The sequence below is a fragment of the Schistocerca americana genome, chromosome 3 (assembly GCF_021461395.2).
Source record: "Schistocerca americana isolate TAMUIC-IGC-003095 chromosome 3, iqSchAmer2.1, whole genome shotgun sequence".
Lineage (NCBI taxonomy): Eukaryota > Metazoa > Arthropoda > Insecta > Orthoptera > Acrididae > Schistocerca > Schistocerca americana.
In genome coordinates, this window is record NC_060121.1 from 586,611,832 (window position 1) to 586,636,056 (window position 24,225).

Consider the following 24,225-nt stretch of genomic DNA (forward strand, 5'->3'; position numbering starts at 1 on the left):
GGGATATTCATAGTTTCATTGGTGTACTACATTCGAAGAAATTTCAAAGTGGTGTAAATATGGGCAACTTGCTATAAATGTAAAATCGAACACTTCACAAAGTGACAAAATGTATCCTGTGACAAGGTTATCAGTGAGTCACAATTGGAATCGGTCAACTCCGACAAATATCTGGATGCAGCCATTTGTACATCTGTACTCTGCAAGCCACCTTGAGGTGTGTGGCGGTGGGTACTTTCTGCACCATTTCGCTCGCGACACACCTTTTCTTGTTTCAGACGCGAATGGTTTGCGGGATGAACGATTGCCTGTAAGTCCTCCGTTCGGGCTCGAATATAACTAATTTTATCTTAATGCTCTTTGTCGTGAGATATACGCAAGAGGAAGCAACATACTTGTTTACTTTTCTAGGAACGTACGCTCTCGAAACTCTACCAATAAAACACACTGTGATGGAGAACGCCTCTGTTGCAGCGTCTGCTACTGGAATTGATGAGCATCTCCGTGACGCTTTCGTGCGTACTAAAGGGACCTGTAACAAAACGCGCCGATTTTCTTTGGATCTTCTCCGTTTCCTGTGTCAGTCTTACTTGGTAAGGATTCCATGCTGACGACCAGTATTCTAGTATTGGTCGAATGAGTATTTTGTAAGCCGCTTCGTTTTTTGATGGATGGACTACATTTTCTGAGGATTCTTCCAATGAATCTCTGTCTGCGAACTCCCTTATTCGCGATTAATTTTATGTGCTCGTACGTTACAAATCGCTCCATACGCGAATTCCTAGATATTTTATGGAAGTAACTGCTTACAGTGATTTGTAATTATGTAATCTTACAATGAAGGGTCTCTATGTCTATGTATTCACAATTCGCAAAATGTTAAAAGTGTTCACATTGGGGTAAATTGTCACTCCCTGTGCCAACCGTCGACGCTCTGCAGCTCTTCCTGCATTTCGCTACAATTTTCTAACGTTGGAACTTCTCTGTATATAACAGCATTATCCGCGATAAACCTTATAGATTTTTCAACATTATCTACTGAGTCACTTACATATGTTGTGAAAAGTAATGGTCCCGTGAAGAGCTCCCCTGGGACACACCCTAAGTTACTTTTACGTCTGAGGGGACTTGCCTCAGTTCGGGATAACATGGTGTGTTTGTCTGCTAGGAACTCTTCAGTCCAGTCACACAGCTGCTCAGATAATTCGTGCGCTCGTATTTTGTTCAAGAGGCGGCTGTGCGCGTGTGTATCGAATGTCTTCGTAAAGTAAAGGAACGCAGCATCTATCTAGGCGCCTTTATATACCGCTTTCTTTGTCTCGTGGACGATCAGAGGCACATGGGTTTCACACTGTCATTGTTTTCCGAACCCGTGTTGGTTCCTACAGGGGAGATTTTCGGTCTCCAGAAATTTCATAATGTGCGAGCAAAAAACATGTTCCATAATTCGACAGGCCTATAGTTTTGTGCGTCTGTTTGTCGAGCCTTCATAAAAGCGGGAATCAGCTGTGGCATCTAGAATCGTAATGGCATTCCGTTAGGCCCAGTGGCCTTCCTCTGTTGAGGGATTTGTAGGCACATGCAGTGGAACAGTTACATAGGCTCAGTGGCAGATAAGACACATTTCGGTTTATTGGTAGGATACTAGGAAGATGTAATCAGTCTCTGAAGATAGGCGCCAGTTACGCCACGAAATTTCGACAACCAGTAATGAGCGAGAAATCTGGGACACCAGTCTCCTACGTACCGTTCCATCAGGGACCTCTGAGACAAGATTAGTCTAATTACAGAGCGCACAGAAGCATTTAAGCAATTATTCTTTCTGCGCCAAACTCTTGCTGCAATGTGATGTACCGTCTGCCACGCACTTCACAATGGTTTGCAGAGAGTGTATGTAGCTGTAGATATATGCTCACGTCGTCATTTTTTTTTTTTTACCCCTACAACTTTTCTCTGCAAAGTACTTGCAGAAAGAAAGTTGTTTTCCGTAGTTGCGCCGAAGGCACGGAAGGGAGACGAAAGTGTCAGTGTTGGTGGACACCTTTGTAAACGAGCACCGCGTGGTTGGGAGGTGCAATCTCGCATAAATTGTAAACTACTACTCGACCACAGTTTTATTGCTCTTGACCGCCTGTGGTCGTTATCGGAAACATGCGGTAACGATACAGTAAACAAGTACAGTTGTGACCAAGGAAACTGCATCGCACTGTGAATGCTTTCAGGACACTTGTGCATATAGTGTCAAGTGGTTCAACGTGTCCTCGTGAAATATCACGGGGGGGGGGGGGGGGGACCTCACGATAAGCCGACCGAATCGCTATCACTCCCAAGTGTGGTCGACTGATACTACAAGCTAGTTTCCAAACCATCATGTTAACAGGTTATATCTGTGTGACCAATAATTCAACATATATAGAAATTCGAAGTCAATAGTTTCTCATTGAAGTACGAAAAAAATAGACATGTAAAAGAAGGATCAACCAAAGCAAAGCAAGATCGACCATGTGCTGCCAGAAGGAGATATCACAAAAAGGGTGAAGAACGTAGTGTAGTGGATAATGTCTTTTACTATAATACTGACAATATAAAATAAATATGTTTCATATGTAAATTTTGTGTCGGTTCCCAGACAAGCTGTTCTGCAATATTACAAAAAAATAAAATTTTATGCGTCTTTATCAAGTGGTGGAGCCTAGGGAACTACTTGTAGCTATGATTTATTCTCTTCTTTTGGATGATTTATTCTCTTCTTTTGATTGACTGGAGTAGGTAGCGGTTTCTGGAACCCTCTGCATCAATGTTTGTAATGAGACTTTTGCTTCTGGCAAAACGTTATTGGTGTTGTATGTAATTACATGTGCCTGATCTTAAAGAATTCTCCCTGCAGCTGTGATGCATGAAGACTGTGGTGCTGTGCTATGTAGTAGGGAGATAACAGTGAGAACACCCGGAGTTTGCAAGTTGGCAGGGGACAGCCAACTAAGGTAGCCACCCCTTCGGAACAACGCGGTGGACTCGCCCAGCGTTCACGGCGAGAATGCGTTTCTGCGCCGGCACGACGTTATTTTGTGCGATATCAACTTCTCCCTCCCCCTTACCACGCCCTCCCGCCGCCCGTCGCAGCTTTCTGTTCCAGCAGCGTATGGTGGATGGGAAGAGGAACTGTGAGTAAGACTCCGTGTAAACTCGAACCGTCTTACTTTACCTTCTCGTTCTTTTCGTGAGATACATGTAGGAGGAGGCATTATCTTGGATGACCATTGTAGCATCTATGGCAGGAGCAGGATGAGCATCTCGCACTTATTAACCAAACCCGTTATGAAACATGCTGTTGTTCTTTTGGATCTTCTCTGTTTTCTCTATGAATCCTGCTTGGTAAGGGTCCCAGAATGAGGAGCAACACTAAAGTATCGGTCAAACGAGGTTCTGTAACTTAAATTTTTCGTGTATTATTATTTTTTTTTTAACGATTCTTCCACTGCATTTCAGATATGTTGTTGTTGTTGTTGTCTTCAGTCCTGAGACTGGTTTGATGCAGCTCTCCATGCTACTCTATCCTGTGCAAGCTTCTTCATCTCCCAGTACTTACTGAAACATATGTCCTTCTGAATCTGCTTAGTGTATTCATCTCTAGGTCTCCCTCTACGATTTTTACCCTCCACGCTGCCCTCCAATGCTAAATTTGTGATCCCTTGATGCCTCAGAACATGTCCTACCAAACGGTCCCTTCTTGTAGTCAAGTTGTGCCACAAACTCCTCTTCTCCCCAATTCTATTCAATACCTCCTCAATAGTTATGTGATCTACCCATCTAATCTTCAGCATTCTTCTGTAGCACCACATTTCGAAAGCTTCTATTCTCTTCTTGTCCAAACTATTTATCGCCCATGTTTCACTTCCATACATGGCTACACTCCATACAAATACTTTCAGAAACGACTTCCTGACACTTAAATCTATACTCGATGTTAACAAATTTCTCTTCTTCGGAAATGCTTTCGTTGCCATTGCCAGTCTACATTTTATATCCTCTCTACTTCGACCATCATCAGTTATTTTGCTCCCCAAATAGCAAAACTCCTTTACTACTTTAAGTGTCTCATTTATTAATCTAATTCCCTCAGCATCACCCGACTTAATTCGACTAAATTCCATTATCCTCATTTTGCTTTTGTTGATGTTCATCTTATATCCTCCTTTCAAGACACTGTCCATTCCGCTCAACTGCTCTTCCAAGTCCTTTGCTGTCTCTGACAGAATTACAATGTCATCGGCGAACCTCAACGTTTTTATTTCTTCTCCATGGAATTTAATGCCTACTCCGAATTTTTCTTTTGTTTCCTTTACTGCTTGCTCAATATACAGATTGAATAACATCGGGGAGAGGCTACAACCCTGTCTCACTCCCTTCCCAACCACTGCTTCCCTTTCATTTCAGATATAACACCTGCATTTACTAGACTTGTTTTATGTGCTCACAAAGCGCTGTGGTCCCATGGAATCCCTGTCAGATTCTATATAAAGTTTGCAGCTGAGTTAGCCCGTCTGGGTACTATAACGTATCTTAGAGCCCTCGAACAAAAAACGGTTCCCAGTAGTTGGAGGAAAGCATAGGTCACTCCTGTGTACAAGAATGACAGCAGATTCGATGTACAGAACTGTCATCCAATATCCTTGACACCCACTTGTTGTAGAAGAATCTTAGAATATATTCTGAGCTCAAAGATAACGAGGTATTTGAACTGAATGGCCTCCTCCATGCCAACGAACATGGATTCCGAAAATATCGTTAATGTGAATCGTAACACGCACTTTGTCCACATGACATTGAAAGCTTTGGATCAAGGCAGTCAGGCAGATGCAGTCTTTCTTGATTTCCGAAAGCATCTGACTTGGCACCACATTGACACTTATTGTCAAAAGTGCCATCATATGGGGTTTCAAGCAAAATTTGTGACTGGATTTCGTCCGCCAGCTTAGCTGAGTGTTTATGTGCTTGCCTACCATGCAGCAGGCCCGGGTTCGATTACCGGCCGAGTTGGAGATTTTCTCCGCTCATGGACTGGGTGTTGTGTTGTCCTCATCATCATTTCGTCCTCATCACTGGCATGCGAGTCGCCCAATGTGGTGTCGTCTGCAATAAGACTCGCAACTGGCGGCCGAACTTCCCCTGATGAGGCCTCCCAGCCGACAAGGCCGTACAATCGTTTCATTTTTTGTGTGACTGGATTGAAGATTGTTTGGTAGGTAGAACACAGTAAGTGATCTAGGATGGATAGTCATCGACAGTTGATTCAGGCTTACCCCAGGGAAGTGTATAGGAACTTGGGCTTTTTTTTCGCAGACAATATTAATATTAGGGTCCCCTCCCCTATTTCTCCAGTGGGGTAATTCCTGTCTGGGACGTCCACGTCACAGGGGTGGGCATCCTACACTTGAGTAGGCCGGAGTGATAGGATGGCTGAGTTCAGGTAGGGACCCAGTCCCGTGGGGTATAACACGGAACCCATGCGCAGGGTTACAGGTGAAGTCCTTAATGGCAGCGACTTCGGAACGGTGTAGATGGCAGATGAGGAAACCCTCCTTTCTGGGGATTTAATGAGAAGGGAACCACTGCCTTGTGGTGGAGGAGAAACTCCAAGGCTAAGGAAGATAACCCCAACAGAAAATCCTTTCTTGCTTTAGGCCTAGCAAGCCACTAGGAAAGTCTTCATAGCTTTAAAAACACAGACGGGCCTCGGAAAGAACCACTTAGGATTTGACCCCACTGCTTCTTCAAGTGCTGGTACGAATGATGGGAGACTTGATGATATTCGTCAGTACAAGAAGATGAAATCAAATGGACTAAAAAATAACGTAAATACTGGCACCCTTAATATATTAACCCTCAATGGAAAAATGGAAGAAATGACAGATATTCTAACAGAGAGATAGTTAGATACTTCGGGATTAAGTGAAACAAAGTGGAAGGGAAAAGTTGAGAAGAATTTGAGAGGAGGAGGAAAACTCTACTGGAGTGGGAATAACAGGTTTGGAAGAAATGGTGTGGCAGTGATGGTGAATAAGAATGTACAAAGCTGTATTGAAAGTGTGAGATATTTATCACACAGGATTATAATCTTAAACTCGAGATTCCAAAAAGAAACACTAAAAGTTATGCAGATTCATGCACCTCAAGTGGGATGTAGCAAAGAAGAGATGATGGACTTTTAAAATGAGTTAGAAAACCATATAGAGAGTGCTAATATAGTGATGGGAGATTTTAATGCACAGGTAAACAAAGACAGAAGGGGATTTGAGAAAGTGTTGGGATGTTTTGGATATGGAGGGCAGAAATGAAGAAGGGGAAAGACTCTTGGATTTGTGCCAGAGGAATGGAATAAAAATAGCAAACAGCTGGTTTATGAAGAGAAAGTCATGTTATCACCAGATACAGTTGGGATGGAAGAACCAAGAGTGTAATTGATTATATTCTAGTAGATAGGGAATGGGGGGAGAAAGTAACAAATGTGAAGGTAATTCCAAGTGTGAGTGCAGATGGAGACCATAGATTACTGGTGGGACAATGGAAAATGAAAGTGTGTGAAAAATAGAAAACAAAAGAAAGTGATGAGGATACGGGATTGGAAACTGAAAGTGCTAAGAAGTATAGGGAATTAATCACACAAGAATTTCCAAAAGAAGTTTTCTGTGATGTAGAAAAAGAATGGAGTTTATTCAAAGACACTTTAGTTGAAGCAGCACAAAAAGTATGTGGTAGAACATCTGGAAAGGAAAAAGGAAAAGTAAGACAGACAGATTGGTGGGATGATACCACAATCCAAGCAGTTAGAAGAAAAAATGGAGCATGGAGAAAGTGGTGCAAAACTAAAAATGACGAGGACCATAAAAGACATATAGAGGAAAAAAAACAATGCAAAGAAATAGTGGAAACAGCAAAGAAAAAAGGCATGGGAAGCGTTTACAAAAAAACTTGGTGTGAGGAACAATAAGAAAATGTTCTTTAAAATGATGAAAAATAAAAAGAAGGCTCATGAAGTACCAGTAAAGATGGAAACAGGGGATGGTACTGTGACTGAAGATCCAGGGAATACAGAAGATCTCTGGAGAGAACATTTTAAGAAACTGTTAAACGCTGAGGAGCAGGTACATGAGGAAACAATAATGGAGAAATTCAGAGAAGTTGGGAAGCAGAATTAGGACAAATTACATGGGAATAAATGGAAATAGCTGCGAAGAAGATGAATGGGGGGAGAAAGCCCCAGGACCTGATTAAGTATTAGTGGACATGATGAGAGCAGCAGGTCCAGTGGGAAAGCAGTGGCTGTACAGAGTACTATCAAGTGTGTGGAGAAATAGTACAATACGTGATGATTGGAGAAGAGGAGACATTGTTCCCATCTTCAAAAACGGCAATAAATTTTTTTGTAAAAACTACAGAGGAATAGCGCTTATGAGTCATACAGCCAAGATTTTTGAAAGAATTTTACTAAATCGAATAAGTGAAAAGACAGAGAAGGAGCTGAGTGAAGAACAGCTTGGGTTTAGGAAAGGAAGAAGCACGATCGACCTGATATTTTCTATCTGTCAACTGATGGAAGAAAGTTGGGAATATAACAAAAGGATGATAATGGTTTTTACAGATATAAGTTAACAGGGAAAGACGCTGGGAAGAAATGAAGAAGATAGATATAGAAGATGGATACATTAATATAATAAAGACAATGTACAGAGGACACAATTGTAGAATTAGAACACTATTGGGGAACTCTGAATACTTCGAAATAAGACAGGGACTTAAACAAGGAAGTATTTTATGTCCTGCACTTTTTAATTTTGTGATGGAGGGAATGAATAGCGCAGTTAAAGATATAGTAAAAGAAAAAGACAAAAAGATGATTTTAGCAGACGATATGGTAATATGGGGCGATAAAGAGGTAGATGTACACTTGATGCGTGGAAGGAAATAATGGAAAGATATGGATTAAAAATAAGTAAAGATAAGAGTGAAGTAATGGTATTTGGAAGAGAAAAGGACCAACTGAAATATTACTTTGAATGGAGAACACCTCAAAGTGGTAGACAGTTGCACTTATTTAGGGAGTGAAATATATAGTAATGGAAGAATAACCAACGAAATTAATAGGAGGTTACAGAAGGGAGGCAATTTCTACCAAACAATAAAACACCTGATTTGGAATAAGGAAGTTTCAGAAAAAGCAAAACTCCTTATGTATAAGAGTCGTCACCTATGGTGGAGAAACATGGACAATGACACAAAGGGACTGGAGCAGACTGCAAGAAGGAGAAATGAAATTTCTCAGAGCCGTTAAGGGAAAAACAAGAATGGACAGAGTGAGGAATGTAGATATTAGAAAGGACCTTAAACAAGAAAGTATGAGAGAAGAAATTGGAAAAAAGAGATTAAGATGGTATGGGCATGGCAAGAGGATATGTAGGCAGAGACTCCCCAAAATTATGTACGAACTAAAGATGAATGGAAAAAAGAGCTAGAGGGCGCCCAAAAACACGGTGGAAAACCGGAGTGAGAGTATCTGTGGAAAGCAGAAGTGTGACCTGGCAGCAAGTGGAGGAAGAAAAGTGGTGGGAGGACCGAGCCAAATTGAGAGGGCTCGTCAGCACCCAGATCCGGCAGTAGCTGAAGCGGGATACGGATATAGATAGAGAGAAAATTAATTGTAACCTCAAACTTTTCGCAGATACAGAGTTATCAATGATGAAGTACTGTCTCAAAGAAGCTACATAAATATTTAGTCAGAGCTTGAAAATATTACAAAGTAGTGAAAAGCAACTTGCTTTAAATGTTCAAAAAATGTAAAATTGTGCACTTCACAAAAGAGATGAAACGTTGCATCGTATGACTACAGCATCAATGAATCACGGGTGGAATCGGTAAGCTCATACATATACCTGGGTGTAGCGCTTTATAGGGACATGAAATAGAACGATCGTGTAGGCTCAGTCATGAGTAAATCAAGTAACAGACTTCGGTTTATTGGTAGAATACTAGCGAAATGCACTCAGTCTACAAAGGAGATTGCTCAAATCACTCCTGCGATCCATCACAGAATATTGTTCAAGGATGTGGGGTCCGTGCGAAATAGCACAAAAAGGGGATATTGAACATATACAAAGAAGAGCAGCGTGAATGGCCACAGGTTTGTTTGCCACGCAGGTGACTGCCACACAGACGCTGAAGAAACTGAACTGGCAGATACTTGAAGATAGACGTAAATTATACTGTGAAAGCTTACTTACGAAGTTTCAAGAACCAACTTTAAATGTTCTTCTTCTTCTTTTGCTAGTGCCTTTATTATGCAGTTTCCGCAGGGTCGGCATGGTTACAGTCTGATTTGGCCTGGTTAATTTGAAGGGGTGGCCGGATGCCCTTCCTGCCGCCACCCCGTACCCCCCGGGACGGAATCAGTGTACCCCAGCTGTCTGCGTCTAGTGTAAATCATGAAGTAGTGCGAACGTGTGTCATATGCCTGCAAGTCGTGTAACTTAGGCGGGACGTGGGGAAAATGATATGTCTAAGAACATACTAAAACCTCCTACATATCGCGCTAGTAGACATCGTGAGAACAAGATTAGATTCATTACGTAACACACGGTGGCATTTAAACAGTCATTCTTGTCGCGCTTTATATGTGAGTGGAATGGGGAAAAAAAACAATAACTGGTACAGTGGGACGTACCTTCTGCCACGCACTTCACAGTTGTTTACAGAGTATAGACGTAGATACAGATATTTACGCCGGCCGAAGTGGCCGTGCGGCTATAGGCGCTGCAGTCTGGAACCGCGAGGCCGCTACGGTCGCAGGTTCGAATCCTGCCTCGGGCATGGATGTGTGTGATGTCCTTAGGTTAGCTAGGTTTAACTAGTTCTAAGTTTTAGGGGACTAATAACCTCAGAAGTTGAGTCCCATAGTGCTCAGAACCATTTTTGAATAGATATTTAATGGCTATAACTGGTGCCAGTGGTCGTTAGGTAATCTTAGAATCAAACAGTTGTAAGGTGGAGTACCTGCTGCCGTAAATTTTAATTGCATTTTTGACATGCATGAGTACATCACGTTTTGCCTTCAGTCGGTGACTTGTAAAGCGACGCCCTACGCTAGTGGTTTCCTTAACGTTTCTACCTACCGGGATAGTAAGTGTTTGCCTGTTAAAAATTAGTGATGTACTCAACTCTGTGGAATGCCTTCGACTCTATAACAGTTTGGTGCGCACACAATCGAGTCATGTTATTACGATCACTTCCGGTCAAGCACATGTTGACCTTTTGCTGTTAAGTGTCAAAGTGATGGTTTACTCAGCTTGTGTGGAATATGACTACGGGCTTTTTAGCGTGTGATGCCAATTATTCTTGAAATTGCGAAATTCTTGTTTTTTTCCCCCACGTGCTTTCATTGTAAAGGTGTGTAGTCAGTGAATCTCCTTTGGGGAAACTCCGGAGAAGCGATGTCGGCTACCAAGATGCGTCAGGGCCTACAGGATACAGTCGTGATGCAACTAACCGTCAGTATGAATCAGAGAGCAGCGAGGTGCAATTTTATAATATTTCAGTGAATCCGTTTGCATTTCAAGCTATGAAGTTGCCAACCTACACAGAGCAAAGCGAAAGCTGCCACCTTCAGAACAGTAACTATCGGACATCCCCTTAGCATTTCGTTGGACACATATACCTTTATATAAATAAAGAAAGACCAGAGAACAAAACCTCTCACATCTTCATATAAAGACTCGTTAAAACATGTCAGCCACGTGTGAGTCACTCTCAATCGATGTAACCATGAACCCGTATTTGCCTGAGACTCCATGTGTAATGACTTTGTCACCGTCGGTACGTAAAACCCTAAAATGCTGTTCTTTTTCCAATTTTCTTTCCGTTTCTGAATGAAGCAAGGGGATGACTGCGTGAATTCCTGTTTGTTTTGAGGTCTCACATCTCCTACGGGGCTGACGTCTAGAGGCTGAAGGATATTGATACGCTGTGTCCTGAGGAACGTTTAGCGAAAAATTCGTAATAGATTTTGGGTGTTCCTTCGAAATGATAGCAGTTCATCTATATCTGCACCATATTCCTCAAGGCACCTAACAATGTGTGGCGAAGGGCACTTCTGACACCACTAACTGATCCCCGCTTCTCTGTTTCGCTCGCGAATGGCGCGTGAGAAGAATAATTATTGTCGGTAGGCCTGTGTATTAGCTCGAATTTCTCGAATTTTGACGTCGTGATATTTTCGCGAGATGTCTTTTGGAGAAAGTAATATACTGTCCGACTCTTCTCAGAAAGTGCTCTCTCTCGAAATTTCAATAGCAAATCTCTCAGTCATGCACAGCACCTCGGTTGTAGCGGATACTGGTTCCAGTATCAAAAAAGTGGTGAAATTTTGTGAACTGTCGGGCCTCATCCCTAAATTGGCGGGGAAGAGACGCAGACATTAATACATTATAAACTGCTCCGCACGTGGAGACAATCTTCGTCCCCATCCATGAGATTAGCATGCTGACTTTTCGTCAGGGCGCTGATGACCATGATGTTGAGCGCCCCTCACCTCAAATCATCATCATCATCATCATCATCATCATCGCTTGTAACATCTGCCACTTGAGTTCGTTGAGCATCTCTGAAACGCTCTCGCGCCGATTAAACAATCCTGTGACGAAACGTGCCGCTTCTCATTGGATCTTCTATCACTTCTACATGGTAAGGAGTAGGTGCGAGACGTCGACAGTAATTCATGGAGAACTGAGACCAGCGTAGGATGGGCACAGTGGGAGCGAGCCTGCATGCGGGGCACGCGAGCGGAAGTGTCGGTTCTGGACTGGGCGGAAGCTCTGCTCAGGTCGCTGTCCCCCTTCCTGCTCCGCATCTGCGTCAGACTAAATCACTCTTCGAAGGAGATGCATTCAGGTTCATGTTGCTGACCATGTGCTACTAGCTTTGTAACCTGCCCGTCAAGACAACAACGGTGGTTCAAGCAGATGCTCAGGACCTGACATAAAGGAAACTTCGGGAGAAAAAAGAACGCGAGAGGGTTACGTTTACAGCGTCAGTATTGGTTGCAGGCAATATAGACAATGTCCGCTGATAAGCAATAATATGGTGACAGCTGCTGACCGCGATGTTGAATGACGCCTGGTGACGTTGCGGGCAAAGAGAGTAGAGTATATAAGTTGAACGGAGACGAATGGAGAATCAATTCAGCGACGAATACGGGCCGCAGATGACAGAATCCACTCACATAAACGCCCTTTACAAAGGACTCATTGTTATGGTCCGACACCTGGGAACGAGCATTTCGGAAATGGCAAAGTTGGTCTCCTATTATTGTGAGCATGCAGGGAAAGTGGAAAAGGGGCGGTGAAACCACGAGTTGGCGGCAAGGTGTTGGACGTCATAACATTATGGATATGGTATCGCTAGATCCAGGAAAACTCCCTAGTTCACCTTGACAATCTGTTCAAACTCTTCACACAATATTTCGGTAGATAACATCTGTAGAAACTCTATAAGTTCTAGAGACAATACAGATTTTGCAGCTCATCGGAAAGTATCTTCAATGTAGGCTTACAAACAAATCTGCAACTACACAATTATTAAGAAAATATAGTTTTTTGAAACAGGTAGTTTGCATGTTACATGTAAACAAACCTCTGGGCATTAACATCATAGAAATGCCTAATTTCACTAACAAACCAAAAAACGAAAATTATAAGTTGTGCAATGATGTTAAACTATCTTTTGGAACTTTGTCTCATCCGAAAACTTATGGAGACAGAGGCACCGAAATGCTTCCTAGTTTTTGTCAGTTCTATTCCAAATAGAAAATAGCCAGATTTGAAATACGAAAATTGCGTCGTAATTTTGAATTCAAAAGCAAAGTTGACTCACAATACTATTCACACCAAAATTACTTTTATTATTAGAAAACAGACGTAACTTATTCGTAGAAAAACAAAAAACTGCAAAACACCTGTTTGACAATCAGAGTGGAAACACGCCAAATCAAATTCAGTATACCCTTGTCAGCACAATAAAAACAGATTTCCACAAATAATTACCAATAGTTACCGTAAACGTTATTCTCAACCTGTATGTTTCACACTTTTCTAGTTTTTGTAATGCTATTAACCTGTATCAAAAGCATGTAAACAAAAATCAGAATAACAACTGCAACATGAACCTGGAGGTTTTATGAGATCTTCGACGTATCAGTACAGACGACGCATCATGTTTCTGGGGATGCTCGAAAGCGGATGCGTGTCAAAGCATCGCTCTATAAACTGTTATCGTCAGTAATAAATGTGAATATTGTAATCAGTTGAGAAAGTGTATCAGAATTTACAATTAAACCATCTGGTAGAAAATGATATTGTGGCCAAGACGTATTTGTTTAAAGGCAAACGTCAACGTAAAACTACTACCAGAACCTATTTTTACAAGCTTGCAGAAGAAGAAGAAGAAGAAGAAGCTTGGGAGACTACCATCAAAATTTCATCATCAAGATGGTAAGTACAATTAATTCAGCTACGTCTTCTTCACTTTGTCCAAATTTAGGTACTTCATGGTAGAAGACGAGTACTAGAATTTGGATATACCCAAAAGGTTTTAGAACAGGTGGATGAAGTGACGTTAGAACGTTCAACCTCATAACAGAACATGAATGTCGGAGGCTTGCCTGCTGTTAAAAAGCATGATAGTCGGCGTTCGCGTATTCCACATCTGAGACCTACATGAACATTATTGCGGACCACTTGCATCTTTTCATGCTTGATGTCCCCCCCCCCCCCCCTCCCCAAACCCCTCCTCTTAAGATGGCTAACTGTCAGTGTCACAAGGGCAGAATGTGTTACAGTGGTCTGAGGAGCATAACAGTGAACTTACGTCAATGTCTTGACAACCAGATTCGTGTGATCTGAAATCGATGGACCACATCTGGGATGCTATCGTGCGCCAGCTCGACGCCCACGAAACTCTGGCCTGGCGAACTGGGAGACCTATATGAGCACATCTGGTGCCACACACCTGTGGAAGCTACCAGGCGCTTCTCGTATCCATGCAACGCAAAACAGCTGCTGCATTTCGCTCCAAAGGTGGAACAACACGGTGTTGAGCCCCAACATGAACGAATGTAGTTTATTGTGAATACACAGATACAAAGGCGCTTTTTTGTGTGGTTACACAATTCCAGAAAAATTACTGGAAGCAGTTACTTCCATAAGATATCAAGAGTATGCATGGGGAACGATTTTAAGTGGGACGACCGCATAAAATTAATCGCGATGATAGACTGAGACACATTGGAAGAATCCATAGGATGTGTCTGTCAACAAAGGAAGTATCTTACAAAACACTCGTTCGGCTAGTACTTGAATATTGTTCGTTGGGATAGTATCCGTACCAGACAGGACTCATAGAGGAAATAGAGAAGATCCAAAGAAGAGCAGCACGTTTCGTTACAGGTTCATTTAGTAAGCGCGGAAGCGTCAGGGAGATGCTGAACCCATTCCAGTAGCAGGCGCTGCAAGAGAGGCGTTCTGCATCACAGAATGGACTACTGTTCAAATTTCGACCGTATCCGTTCCTAGAAGAGTCAACCAGTGTATTGCTTCCTACTACGAAAATTCGCGAAAAGAGCACTAAGATAAAATGAGAGATTCGAGCCCACACGGAGGCTTACCAGCAACAGTCCTTCCCGTGAACCATACGCGACTGGAACAAGTTCAAAAAGTACCCTCCGCCACACACCGTAAGGTGGCTTGCAGAGTAGGGATGTAGATGTTAAGCAGGTGGTCATAACGTTTTGGTTTATCACTTTAGGCCAGCTGCACATCTCTCGGATGGGCCAAGAAGAACCAGACGAGAGAAATTATGTTCCGTACGGGAGCTTGCAGACACTTTTTCTCGCGCATCATTCTTGAATAAGGCTGTAATGGGAAGTAAATGGCAAATAACATACGATTGTTCGGAACACCCGCCGCTATGCGTTCAGCTGTAAGTTGAGGAGTAACTACGTAGATGGGTCAGAACGATACACACGGCCGAGGATCATATCAGTGTGATTCAAATAAGGTGGTAATGGTTGGTAATTATTTTTAATATGGTTTTTCGGCGGCCATCTCCTGCAGTAGCTATTATATAGCACTCCCGTTTTTATATCTGTATTGTCGAATTAGGATCAAGTAACATCTTCAAATTCTCTTCTCTCTCTCTCTTTTCTTTCTTTTTTTCTCTTTCTTTCTTTGTTGTGACCTATATTTGCTGTACGCCTTTCTCTTCTCTGTATGTTGTCTTTTCTGTTCTTAAGTGCATGTTCATACTTATTTCTTACGTAATACGCTTTAAAAGCCTACTGAATTCCCCCTAGGGCAAAATAAGGAAGTGATATTCGGCGATAGCGCTGGTCACGGCGCAGGGCCACTCCTTCTACTACGACGGTGAGTGTAGCTGTCATTTTGTTGTTTGTGAACATTAATAACAGATTGGAATGGTACACCGACGTGTTGAAAATCTTATTTCTCGCAGGAAACGAGAAGTGCAGTCTCGAACAAATGTGGCGCGGCACGTCTCGAGTGAACACCAAGTCAGGTGCACCATGCGATTGATTTGTCAGCATGTAAGGTCGTATTAGTTGATCCTATATATTTACAGCCCACAAGCTGATTTGAGACGAGTGTGTGGCGTATAGATTTTCATCACCCCAGACGAGGATATTGTGACAAATGGAAACTCCATCACGCTTGAAAGGTGCCTCATCCATGTACAATACAGAGTGAAGGCAGTTTGAGACTACAGTAGCGCCCTCAACAATTCACTGACAGAACTAAACTCTGGGTTCAAAATCATTTGGCCACAATGCTTGCACACTGTTGTTATAGGGGTGTCGTTGCTGTTCCATCAGTAGTCTCCACACTGTTCTTCGAAGTGTTGCGTTTCATATGCAGGCTGGAGGACACTTACTGATGTATCTTCTCCGCATAATCCTACACTATCTTAAATTCTGCTTTGCGAACATTTATTTTTCAAGAAAATAGGCCAGCTCTCTGTGGCTTGAACGACACAGTTTCTGTTAAGTGTATATTCACGGAGACGAATCTCTTAGAGTGAGGATGTCGCTTATTGCGATATTTTGTGTGTACCTTCTATTGGCTCGCTAACCTTTGTATGCTGGTGACCCATGGATTAAATAAGCGTCTGTAAGCTCCTGTAGTGACTAATGTTCCGTCTTCGAGACAAACTGCCACGAATACCACGGACACATCACAGACGATTGTGTTACGTTTGTAGGTAATCCAAACAAAGTCAATGCGGCAGTCATCTCTTATTTAATTAAACACAAGCAGTTCACAGTCTCTTGCCTCACGAGGAAACATCACGAACTTGACCTCATATTTTATTGAGAGAAAAGAAAAGACACCTTTGGAAGATATCTGCTCCAGAAATCAACTCTTGCAAAAATTTAGGCTTTAAATTTAGTAGTACGTAGCTATGACCATCTGAACGTAAAAGTTTTCAAGTTTCAAAGTTTCGCACGAACTCGTTGTTTTGCCACTGGCTGTGCCCCACTATAGGCGCCTAATGCCCGAGTTGCATAATGGAGAGTTGCATAATGGAGGTCAAATACTGGCGGTGAAAAGTTTTTGCCACTACCAGGATTCGAACCGGCTTTGCTCCGGGTCGAGCGCTGTACAATGGAGTGATGACCGGAGCCATCCTACTCGCGGGATGTTGAAGGTGGGCGAAAAGAAGGCGGGAGGCGGATAACATCTGCCCAACACGTTTTGAAATGTAGGCGAACAATAGTAAGTTATGTGTGTACGGAATACGTCAGTCTCACGAACGCGTTATTTTAACGATAGTGTCGTATTCGCCTCAAATCCAAAACGAATAAACCCAAGCAACTGAAGAATTATCATGAAATGAAGTTACTGATTTTCGATTTACAGTTAATCATACCAGTCACATCGAAGAATAGCGCATTTTCTGCAGATTTACTTCACTTTGACGGTGCCATCTGTAAATTACGCATATCAGCGATTTTAATAATTAAAGAGCGCTGCGTTACTTCTTTAATGACATACTGATTCGTTTCATGCATGTGCACTGCATTTGAGAATTGCAACATAAAAACTTTCAGAACAAAGACATCTCTGAAACCGTCTGCAGGTCAGAAGCTCTTCCTCTGTGGATGACGCCTGTGCGATACGTTTGGCTGTACATTCTATCGGCTTTCCAGGTGTTGCATGCTGCTGCCCCGTACATTAAATACGCATCTGTAAATTCCAATTCATAATTGCATACGGTCACAATTCGTGGTCCAAATTTTTGCGCAGGAATTATTTCTGGGACTGACGTCTTGCAAGTGTTTTTCCTCCTCAGAATATGTCAAGTCGATGGTGCTTCCTTGTCGGACGCATTGGTCGTTCTAGTCTCGTATCACCTGAAAGATTCATTTCCGATTATGATTTCCTTCCCTCAAACGACTATATTTTCCTTGCCACAAAATACTCAGTTTAGGATGCGCCATTGTCTGTGTAATTTGATCTATGACTATCTATAGGAGTTTCATATCGAACCTTCTATCAGTCAAGCAACACCAGAATACTCTTCCAGTCGCGCTGCGTATGTACAGTGAAACTAAATCCTTCATAAAATACAAGTGTAACACGGCGGTAGATCCGGCAGAAGAAATAAAATCTGACCATAAAGTAAAAAGACTTTTTGGGTTATGTTGACCGGAACTAAGTAATAGTTACAATTTTAGTCGAAACTATTTTAACAGGCATTTTTGAATCACAAAAAGCTGTACCATTTATAATGCAATATCTGATTTTATAAAACAAATAATAATAAGAGAATAGTACTTTCGGGTAGTACGAGAGAGAGAGAGAGAGAGAGAGAGAGAGAGAGAGAGAGATTGAGGAGGGGGAGGGGGGATGGAGAGGGAGGGACTGTGTTAACGATGTTCTTCTTCGATACAATACATCGCGTGGGGTTATCGATGTATATAAAAAAAATACATCAATTTTTTTCAATACATTAGCTTTTTCCCCCTCAATAAAATAACGGATATGGTTTGCATACGCCTATGCCTGAAACTGAAAGATTAGATAAATTTATTTTAAAGTATGAAGACAGCTATGGAAAAATATAGTTTTTTCAGTAATTCCAACTTGCTCTGCAAAAACAAAAGTTTACCCTTCGATCGATTTCGTTACCGATTCAAAACAGATGTGCAGACCATTGTCAAATATTTGAGCGCGATTATAGAAAATTTTCGGAAATTTTATTATATTGTCTTTCCAAATTTCGAATGCATTTTTGTTTGGTCTTCCAACAAAAGTTCTCAGAGAAATTGAAAAGTTATCAGAAAAACTATTTTTATGTGCATTACTCTTCCAATTTCTTATTTGTGATTGGCGATTCGTAACGTAAAACTTTCTTCATTTTTATCAGAATCGGTTTCAATATCTCCACTTTGACGCAAATCAGCCCTCATGAAATCATTAATTTTTGCTCCACAGCAAGCATGCATATCGGTAACGGAACGCTGACTCAGCTGCTATTATTATGTTGGCTATAGTCTCTTTGGCTACACAAAAATGTTCAAATGTGTGTGAAATCTTATGGGACTTAACTGCTGATGTCATCAGTCCCTAAGCTTACACACTACTTAACCTAAATTATCCTAAGGACAAACGCACACACCCATGCCCGAGGGAGGTCTCGAACCTCCGCCGGGACCAGCCGTTTGGCTACACACTACTCTTGTCAAGCCTGAGAATGAATTTCAGCTACGAACTGGTACTGTGGCATGCCTCGGAGCTAATACGTACACTCCAGGAATAGCTGAAAATATTTCCGAAATGCTTCATAACGTAATGCGCAGTCATAATCGCTCCCGCCCCCTCCCCAAAAAAAGATAAAAAAAATCATATTTGAGGTACCGAACCAAATGTCTGTTGTAAATGGGTAACTTTGTTTTAAACACTTGTGAAACAATTACTTTTGAATACATTATGGGAGTGACAGTGATCAATGTGTTACAAATACTTACTATCAAAAACAGTCTTGATCACAATTTATTTATTACGGTGACCGGTTTCGACAACTTCTGTCTTCATTACGTTCTTAAAGTCTCCATTCTCAGCCATTGAGAAAGTCTGATTGTCTTTACAAATCATTTATAACAAAAAACTGTTGAGTTTTCTTTGCCTTTGTCAGAATCGGAGTAAGCGGATGTATGTTGCAGAAAAGATTTCTGTTAAAATGATTTATAGGGACTTCATCCGAGTCCGATAGATTAGTTTGATTTGGTCTTATTTGTCTTGGGACTTAAACAGTAGCTGGATCTGAAACGGAAACCTTCGTTCTTTTGTCATTTTCGATATGTTATTTTGTTTTAGAAAAAATTAGAGATAAGCAGCCCTGTGAACTTTTCAAATATGTCCAATCGTATTTCCGGCAGACTTTGTGTCTTACTGACATTGATCTCATTTTGATTTCGCCACATAAATTATGTTAAACTTCCAAACTGAACTGACTTTCTTAGGTGACTTGGTACGGTATGTGCTGTGTATCGCCGATAGCACAGTAATTTACTCGTCACCAAGACAAAAACCGAAAGAGAAAATCCGGACGCCCAGTCTATGCATCGAAACATTAGCAATACTTCGGTTCAGTGCGATGCATCGATACAAAACATCGAGCGTTTTGCGGAGTGTGTAGTCCATTCACAGCCAGCATTGAGAAGTGCAGAAGTAGCTGTCAAAACATAGTTTTCGAGTAGCTCATCTCCGCAATTCGCATTAGCACACCTTTCCGCAGAATCCTGGAGCAAGATGCTCGGCAGAGCGTCGGTTAAATTTGGCACTTGGCGACGACTCAGCGTGTGACGCATGGGAAGTTGTTCCCACATATATGCAGTTGCTCGTCGCTGCCGATGCACAACATAGCTGCCTAAACCCCATCACATTGTCCTTTTTGTGTTTCTTATTGACGTTCGAACAGTGTCGACCGCTCCGTCGTTTCCAAGACGCATACTGACAGCTACCCTTATTTGTACACCACTCGTACATAAATTATAGACGGGCAGAAAAGTTATAAATTTAGTCGATGACTTGATGGTTTAAGTCACTTATTCTACTGCATCGCGGCGAATGTCATGTAAAACTGTAGGCGTGAAGGGGGGGGGGGGGGAGGGAGCGCGCAACTAACGAGAAGTTGAGATGTCTACATGTGAAAAGAAAGTACTGCATTGTGAATGATGATCCTACTGCTAGTAATGCGGTAATTAATAAGGTCAATAACACAGTTCTCGGTTTTTTTGCGCAAAAAAATTAAATTTGCCAAAAACAATTCTTTATGTTCTCTTATGGTGCTTAGTTACTCTGTAACCAACGACTTTGGAATGTTTTATACCTGTACAACATCGTTAAACTTTAAATAAAAGTTAACTATAATATAAAACTGCGCGCGCATTCTATAATAACTCTTTGTTGAGCTGCTACTTGCCATAATGCCCCTTGGCTTCGTTAAGAAAAAGGTCTATCACATTTTGTTTGCGACATTCAGAGTTTTTATTACGGGAACTTTCTTGCGATGATAAAAGCGAGAAATAGCAAGTGTTAATTGTGGGTAATAAGAACGGTATGTATGTACATGCGATCTTGGTACTGAAAAAAAACAGCAAAACTAAAGGCTGTATGATTAAAAGAATGAAAGAAGGAAGAAAGAAACCAAGATAATAGTGTACGATAACGTTTTCACTACCGATGAGATTTATTTCTGCTCATAGATCATATTTTATAATGACGTTAGACCAAACTTCTTTAGACAGCTCGTACTTGGAGTTTTAAACAGAATAAACAGTTGCTTACCGGCAAGAATTTATCGTAGAATCAGAAAAACAAAATTGTTACGTAACAACAATAACTCAGTGGCAGTGAGATATTATCGTTACATCATCTACACAGAGGAAATAAAAACTGTAGTTGGAAGACAAGGCAAAATTGGGCAACAGAGCAACGTGACAGTGTTAAAGCAGACTTCTAATACCTGTGCAGTTTTTCTAATTTCATGGTTTTCCAAAATCGCTTAAGGCGGATGTTAGAGATGATTCCATGGAAATTGTCACAGCCATTTCCTCACAAACACTTGTCCACTTTAAGCTTGTGCATCATTTCTTATGATTAAATTCATCTTTCCTCCGAATTGGGAAAGAATTAGGTTGAAGTCAGTTGCAGCATTATGTCGAGGAACACGTATTGCGAAACTAAGGAAACGTGGCAGTAACTTTTCAAGTTTTTAAGCACCAACTTTCGTGTCAGTGAATTATCGCAGAAACATCTGAAGCAACGATAATTATTAGCCCCAAAATAAATAGCACACAGCCAAACAAAATTTCGAACAATCTCATCATCGTACATTCCAGTTGTCAAAGAATTTTTTTGATGAACTGGCAACTAAAAATGTGTCAATGATGATTTCTGTGCTTACCTCCAGTCTGCCACCACTATGTGAGTTCTGTTATCTACAAAACAGGTGTTGCGCGTTCCACACTTCCTTCAGGTTGTAACTTCCCTAGTCTCTATTTCCTACAAATTCAAAATTTTCTTTGTTCGTGATGTTCTAATGACATGATTTTTTAGCACTTCAGTTTAAAGAAGAATTTATAACTTAAAATTATTTAAAACGTATCTATGTTATAGTTGTATATCTTCATAACCCATCTGCTTCTCTTCCACGCATTCAATTCTGCTACAAAAGCTTTCCTTACCTCAGATTTAAATTTTTATATATAGACATCGAACTTCTTGGCAATGTAGCCCAACAAACCTAGAAACAAAGGAATCATATAACAAATAATTTTTGGTTAGCTAATGGTTTTTAATTTATTTAAGATTTTACGAATTCCGATTACTACAGAAATTTTTTTGACTGACTATATTTTTTGTGGCAGCTTTTGCCGTTATAACATTTGAATGACAATTACTACTTGCTAATTTTCGTAATCTGATATGATAAAATGGACTAAAGTGCTTTCATATATTAATAAATAAGGAAAATAACAGTATTTTATCTGCTGTAACAGTATCAGTTGATAAATCTCTTAAGGTTAATAATACAATCCTAGTTTCTCACTGTTATGTTACACCATTTGAACGGACAGAGTGGAGGCAATTCCAAAGTTTATTACTGTTGCCATATCACTGACTGTTGGAATCTACTTTAAGACTGCCTCATTGTTCTTAGAATTTCCAACTAACAATTTGTGGTATTGCTTCACAGTAGGAATTGAACAATAGAATTGCTACCACCACTACAACTAAATGTTATAGCTTATTTACACAAAGTTGTTACGGATTACTGAAATGTGGAAGGAACCATTGAGTGTGCAGGGTCAGTAATAAAGGTAACACAGACACACTGACGATTAGAATTGGTTGGTGCAGGCAGGCCACACGAGTGGCGATGCTGTGGTACCTGGTAGGCTGCGCCGTGCTGGCGCTTCTGGCAGCGGTGGTGATCGGCGCTGCGTGTGATCGCTGGTTGCAGGAGCTGCAAGCACACCACCGTGATCCTGATGGGGATACGGGCTCAGCCACTGCAAGCCCCGGAAGCATTCTGGCTGATCGTCTCGGCAAGCTGGATGCTGCAACTCAGGGCTGGCGCAAAAGAGTTGGCCCTACTGATGCAGACTGCTTCTCTGTGGCGGGTCGCATGCGAATGCGTGGTGGTGCTGGGGAAGCGATTCACAGTCTGCCCCTCCAGCCTAGCCTACCACCACAATTACAAGGTGGCTCTCCCTCCGAGAAGGCTGCGCGGCGGGTGCCACGTGCTCTGCGCTTCCGCAGTAAAGCTGGTGGGTACTTGCAATAATCATACAATTGTTGTTGATGTAGCTTGAGAAATATTGCAAAATGTAGAAACTTTAATGACTATGATGAAATGTGGGCAGAAATAGTGTATTTCATATTTTAATGGAATGAAAGTGTTGCTTCTCTGGCTTGATTTTATCAATGAGCAGTGAGGATGCTGGTGTTATGACAAATTATATCACTGCTGTTGGGGGGGGGGGGGGAGGGGTATTCATGTACACTCTGTTTCAAAATGTTATTAACACTGAGGAAATAAATGTGTACATGTCATATGCTTGCAGATTCTGAGGACAAACATATTACTTACGGACAGTGTTACGTAAAGAATACTGTATGCAGATGTTTATTCAGTAGTATTTAAACTGAGATTTAATCAGCTGCCTCAGTAGCCCAGTAAACTCTCTTGTCAGTTGATAGTACTTTCTTCTGATCGGCTAGATTAGACAACATTAGTGTTCCAGTCTTTCTTTTCATCACTGCTCTCAAGTTTAGCTTTATAATAAACTCCTCCAGTTGCTCCTCTATTGAAGGATCATAGTGGAACTGTACTTTTAAAATATTATGAATGCGTGCACAGCTTTGACCAGTCTTCTATAGCTACTCATCTTATGCAGTTGTGTGTCAGTTTCATAAAAGTTTTCATCTAGGTGGTAGATATTTTTTGCCATTATTGATTGGGTTTAGTGAAGTTCCAAATCAGTTCATTTGAATGCAGGTCACAATGATAGGGAAGTAATTCTAGACCGGGAACCCGCTTATTTATTTATTTATTTTAAAGTCCTATTCATACTGTTAACAATATTAGGTTTATTTCCCTTAAATTTTTCTAGTATTTCCCAGTTGTGTACATCTTATTTCAGTGAGATTTTTTTTTTTTTCCTCAGCTAGAACCATGCTTTTCCAGTGTGAAATGCAGGGTTGGGAGATTATTATCATGACAGCAAACATCATTCATTCATTCATCTTGTTCCATAGGTGACATCAGGAACAAGAACCTGCAGGGATGCATTATGAGTCAAGGCACTCATCTACATAAGACATAGACTCATAGAAACTTAATCTGTGTACTGTAATAAGCAACAGCTTTCTGCAGTGATATGATGAGGTCTTTCTGTTTTTAATTTTGGAGAACTTAAGTATGCATTATACAAGTAGACATCTAAATTCTACTTGTTCAAGAAGTAGATACAGTAGATATCACACAGTACTCCTGTAAAACAGCTGCACTACTAACATCCATGTTGTACCTGTACCTCGTAGGAGGGCACATGGTTTCACAGTCCACAGTAATTGACAGCTGATGTGGTTACATCCA

General features: G+C 41.3%; 1 protein-coding gene across 4 annotated transcripts in view; it reads left to right on the top strand.

Annotated features, from left to right (window-relative positions):
• LOC124606641 (supervillin) overlaps positions 1–24,225 on the top strand; it is a 172,396-nt gene that overhangs the window by 51,849 nt on the left and 96,322 nt on the right. For 2 of the 4 annotated variants that reach the window (XM_047138638.1, XM_047138639.1), the window contains exon 3: positions 22,588–22,894. In XM_047138638.1, coding sequence (XP_046994594.1) covers positions 22,588–22,894 — 307 coding nt within the window. Of the gene's footprint in view, positions 1–22,484; positions 22,895–24,225 lie in introns of all 4 variants that reach the window. The other 2 variants (XM_047138640.1, XM_047138641.1) reach the window with 2 other exon arrangements.